The sequence below is a fragment of the Convolutriloba macropyga genome, chromosome 5 (assembly GCF_964194025.1).
Source record: "Convolutriloba macropyga chromosome 5, txConMacr16.3, whole genome shotgun sequence".
NCBI classification, from domain to species: Eukaryota; Metazoa; Xenacoelomorpha; order Acoela; family Convolutidae; genus Convolutriloba; species Convolutriloba macropyga.
Genome location: NC_134472.1, coordinates 30,712,505 through 30,718,354, shown reverse-complemented (window position 1 = coordinate 30,718,354; position 5,850 = coordinate 30,712,505). Strand labels below are relative to the sequence as shown.

General features: G+C 37.1%; 2 protein-coding genes across 2 annotated transcripts in view; one reads left to right on the top strand and one right to left on the bottom strand.

Moving 5' to 3' along the window:
• The window catches only part of LOC142339313 (activin receptor type-1-like), a 361,804-nt gene that overhangs the window by 176,494 nt on the left and 179,460 nt on the right, over window positions 1–5,850 (bottom strand). The gene's annotated exons all lie outside the window — the stretch shown is intronic.
• The window catches only part of LOC142340341 (uncharacterized), a 27,910-nt gene that overhangs the window by 1,027 nt on the left and 21,033 nt on the right, over window positions 1–5,850 (top strand). The window contains exon 2 of the mRNA XM_075390916.1: window positions 841–1,291. Coding sequence (XP_075247031.1) covers window positions 841–1,291 — 451 coding nt within the window. The remainder of the gene's footprint in view (window positions 1–840; window positions 1,292–5,850) is intronic.

The window sequence follows — 5,850 nt, the reverse complement described above, 5'->3', positions numbered from 1 at the left end:
ATAATTTGTTCAGAGGGGGTTTAGTGATGTAAGAGTTGGGCTGCCAAGGGAGGTAAAATGGTGTAAGAGTGAGGGTGTAATTTGTCCATAGAGAGTAAAATGATGTAAGAGTTGGGCTGCCAAGGGGGGTAAAATGTTGTAAGAGTGAGGGGGTAATTTGTTCTGAGGGGGTAAAACGATATAAGAGTGAGGGGTAATTTGTTGAGATGGGGCAATTCTAACAAGTATTATTCATATATATAGACCGTCAGAGTTGGACAAGCTTTGATGGTTTGGAGGATAATGCGACGCAGCTGAGGGTACAGAGGTTGAGGGTTCAAGACTGGCAGTATTCAGGTATGGGGGCTAAAAACAATGTAAGATTGAGGGGTAAAATGATGTAAGAGTTGGGCTGCCAGGGGGGGGGGGTAAAATGATGTAAGAGTTGGGCTGCCAAGGGGGGTAAAATGGTGTAAGAGTGAGGGGGTAAAAGACAAATTAACCCCCCACTTTTACAGAGTTTTTGGTCTGCCAAGGGGGGTAAAAATAGTGTAAGAGTGAGGGGGTAAAAGACAAATTACTCCCGAACTCTTACCTCGTTTTTACCCCCCATGGCAGACCAAAAAAGATGTGAGAGTGGGGGGTAATTTGTCTTTACCCCCTCACTCTTACACCATTTTACCCCCCCTTGGAAGCCCGATGCAAAAAGACGTAAGAGTTTTGAGCTGCATTTTCCTTAAAATTCCTCCCATTGCAGCCCCGTTCTTACATCATTTTGGGCGGAAAAATTCAACCCGGGAAATACTGCATTTTTAAGTATATAGATATAGACAGCTGTCAAGCATATAGAAAATGTTTCAGAGTTGGCAGTTGGCTTTGTCCTCGGTGATCGTGACAGTTCCATCAATTGTGATTCCTGGGCAGCGAGTGATGTTGCAACCAACGTAGTTTCTCTGTGTTCTCCAAACATTCAGCATATATATCCTTGCCCAAAGTTCCCGGAAGTGTTAATCGGATCCGCATTTAACGATTCTTTCGATCACTCTGATTCCTGGTGGGCAAACGAGGAGATCAACAACGGTGTCACTGGCTGGCACTTTGATCTCTGTTGTAGTGACAATGAGCCAGACAAGAGGATGACCTTGAAGAACCAAGGCATTTGTCCGGACACCAAATGTGAACTAAATCCGGGAGCCAGTTTTTGCATTGAATCGCCAGCTGCAATTTGCGAAGGGACACTTCGCTACCCGAGAATGATAACGAATCAATGCTGCTATTCACAAGACGGAGATTTGATTGAAGACGCTACCAGGCCTCTGTTTCATCTACAAACACCTCAGCCCAATAAAAAAAAATAGTTTCAATTTGAAAACACTTAACACACGAACACACGCACACACAAACACACACAAACACACACCCAAACACATACGCACACACACACACCAAAACACAAACACACACACACACACACACACACACACACACATATATATATATATATATATATATATATATATATATATATATATATATATATGTTGTTAGAATTTTGATTCGAGTTGAAGACTTAAACTTAGTATTATCAGAAAGTTTAACTTACCAAATTAATCTGACAGAGGTAAATTGATTCAAGTCACCAATACTGATATAAATGAATCTTCAAGAAATGGTGCTGTGAATCAATACTCGGTTCAAATTGATGATTCTAGATAACTATTATTAGAGTTAGATTAATTGATATAAAATCTTCCCAGCATGTATTAAATGATTATGATAAATAAATCAATTAATGGTTTGAAACAGGCTGCTAACAACTGGTAAAAAGAGCTGGCAAAATTCCTACTGAGACAGGGGTTCACCAAAAGCAGGAACGACCACTGCTTGTTCGCAAGATCAGAGGCAGAGGATCACACCTTCATCTTGGTCTGGGTTGACGACATCATAGTAGCATCAAGAAGTATGACAGTGATCTCCGATGCCAAGAAGGCACTAGAGGCAACATTTCACATGGAAGAAAGAGGGAGACTACACTGGTTTCTGGGCCTTAGAATCAGACAAGAAGGGGGCAAAGTCACAGTCGACCAAGAACGCTACATAGAAACAAGGCTTGAGCGGTTTCAAATGGATCAATGCAAGCCCTCAAGAACTCCAGCTGATTTGAATTTGAAACTTCAGACAGCACAGAAAGGAGACGAAGAAGTGGACCCGAGGATCTACAGAAGCTTGGTTGGATCAGTTCTTTATCTGGCCAATCAGACGAGGCCAGACATCATGTTCATAGTCAATATTCTGTGAAGGCACATTAACGCACCCACCAATCAACACTGGCTCTGCGGAAAACAACTTCTGCGATATCTTGAAGGTTCAAAAGGTATATAACTTACTTACACAAAAGAAGCTAGTTATCATTTAGTGGGGAAAGTGATGCAGACTGGTCTGGAGATGTGAACGAAAGAAAATCAACAACGGGCTATTACTTCAAGCTCAACGGACGTGGCGCAGCACTCAGCTGAGCAGTCAAGAAGCAGGCCACTGTTGCTCTTTCTTCATCAGTAGCAGAATATGAGGGCATGGCAGCAGCAGTTCAGGAAGCACTCTAATCTGAAACAACTTCTTCAGGATTTTGGCATCCAACAGAAACGTCCAATAGCAATTGGAGAGGACAACCAAAGTTGTATCAGACTTTGCCACAACCCAGTCATGCACAAGAGGAGCAAGCACATCGAGACAAAGTTTCACTTCATTCGGGACAAGACGGAGGATGGGACTATTTCAATTCATTAAGTTCCTACAGACAAAATGGCAGCGGACATCTTCACAAAGTCCTCACCCGTTCCGAAGGGGAAACATTCAGAGCAGTTTTGATGGAAACATACTCTACGCAATCAGCTCAAGTCTGAGTGGGGGTGTTAGAATTTTGATTTGAGTTGAAGACTTAACCTTAGTATTATTAGAAAGCTTAACTTACCAATTTTATCTGACAGAGGTAAATTGATTCAAGCCTACAATACTGATATAAATGAATCTTCAAGAAATGGTGCTGTGAATCAATACTCGGTTCAAAATGATGATTCTAGATAACTATTATTAGAGTTAGATTAATTGATGTAAAATCTTCCCAGCATGTATTAAAGGATTATGATATCTCCGGAAGTGTGAATGAATTCTTATAAAAGTGCAAATGCATTCCATTTATGGTTTCCTTTGCGACTAATTTGCAGAAGCAAACCATATTGAGTAACCCTTGCGACCCCACTGTAATACATGGTGCTAAAATCAGTTTTGTAATTTGGCTTTTTCACACTGATAATGGGTATATATACAATTAATTTTTGAGTCCTTTTTCATCCCCAAAAATCAAATCACCATCTTGATCTAATAATCAGATCTCTCCTGTAAATCCCTAAATTCTACTGTAAAATAACATTCTTGTTATTCTTTCATTTTGAGAAATTAATTTTTTCTACTTAGTTAAAAACGCTTTTTATTCCGCTTGCGAAAACCCATAACCCAACATATATATATATATATATATATATATATATATATATACAAATACACACACACTCTCTCGCTCTCTGACAAACACACAAAATACAAACACATGATATCTGAGAATTTATATATATATATATATATATACATATAAATTCTATATATTCTATATATATATATATATATATATATAAATTTATGAAAAAATGCATTTTTATATATAAATATATATATATATATATATATATATATGTAATTATATATATATATATATATATATATATATATATAAAATCAAAAGAGATATTTATTATGCAAAAACTATTAAAGATTTGTAGGGTTCCGAATTTTTCTGTTTTCCTTATTTCACAATTATTTTACATTATCAATTTTCTGTAAATATAAAAATTTATATAACAATAATAATAATAATAATAATAAAAATGATAATAATAATACTACTAACAATAATCATTTTTATTATTATTATGATTATGGTTCTTTTGATTACCATTACTATTATTCTTATTCTTATTCTTATTATAATTATTATTGTTTTTTGGGTTCGAGAGAGTATGAGCTTACCTTCTTATCACCGGCTATATCAAATTAAACCAGATCATAAAAAAAACAATCCCATTCAGGAAGGAAAATTTAAAAGAATATTCTTAAATTTAATCTCTATAAATCTCCCAACAGAAGGACCAAAAACACCCACCAAGCTACACATCAAATTTGGAAACACCAAATATTGGGTAATGCTGGACACCGGCTGCTCAAACAGTCTCATTACAGAACGAAGGGCCCCATGAAAAAGAGGAACGGACAAAATCAGCTGGTTTTATTGCAAGACGAATCCAAAATTTACGGAGTTTCACAAACATATCCATAAGAAACGTAAGGACCATATATTGTGACATAGAGCTCAATGGATGGAATGCGTTAGAGCACATCTCATTGTGGTACGGAACAACCATAGAGCGATCATTGGCCGAGACCTGTTCCAGGGACAATCATCGCCATTGTCGAACTCAGAAGGTAAGCAAATCTCAATGTTAAATAACCTGGATAGCCATAACTTAGAACAAGAAATGGCAAAATGATTCCCCGTACTCATAAAAAGAATAGGACGCTAAAAAAACCACACAGTTAGATCTAAATTCAAAACAAATTTCACGCCCATACATCAATGAGGACAAATACCCCAGACAGAATTCGAAAAAGAACTGGAAAAATACAGAAAGTGGTAATATAAAAACACTGGACAAAAGCAGCGATAAAAATATTTTTATCCCCAATTGTAATTACAATCAAATGCGACAAAACAATAAAAATAGCTATTGACTCCAATGTACTTAGCAAAGCTATATATAAAAAAATGCCAAAAGCAAACCATTAGTTGACGAATAGATAACATCGCACACTCAGTCGCGGAGTCGTTGCGCGAAAGAGTGGTACTTTTTACAACTATCGACTTACACTATGCGAGATGACGCAACCGCAAAACTATGGACTATTAATATAAAAGGCGGTCAATCCACCAGAACATACCGATTCATAACAGGCTTTTCCTCTCTAACCGATTCGCCGGCCGAAATTCAAAAGCCAATTGAAAACACTTTAAAGGTAACAGGGACAAATATAAAAGGGTCCTAAAGACGCATATAGTTTCCTAATTGACATAATAATAGTCACTGGTGGAGGAATAAAAACTCATAAAGAAAGAGTCATTGAAAGCCTGGAACAACTAGACGAAGAAAGCCTCGAAATAAACTTCAACAAATGTCACTTCGCAGAAAATCAGATTCAATGGCTAGGATTCAAACCAACATATATTAAACCACTAGCTGGCAAAACAGAAGTCAAAGGAGGCCTAAAAAATCAATAGATGCAAACAATTACAATCTTTCTTACGCAGCGTACACAATCTCACAAAATTTGTTCCAAATCTTGCTATACAATGCAGGGTTTTTAGAGAACGAACTACTGAAAAAAGACAAAAAAATACATATAAAACCAAAAGCACCCATCAGCTATCGAGAACATAAAACAACACATAACTAACATAACCGAAAATACACAGTACGATTTCACAAGAAAAACAAGAGTCCGAACAGACGCATCACGCTCAGGACTTGAAGTGGTACTCGAACAGGAAACGCGCAAACGTTGTGAAACAATTGCGTACGACTCACGCTTCTTAAACAAGGCTGAAAAAAATACAGCATAAACCAATTCGAGTTACTAGGGGTAGTGTGGTCCCTTGATCATTTTAAGCATTACCTGTTTAGGCCAATTCGTCACGGTACAAACCAATCACAGAGATTTTTCTATATTCAATGACCAGTCTACAGAAGCTCATCAAAGTAGATT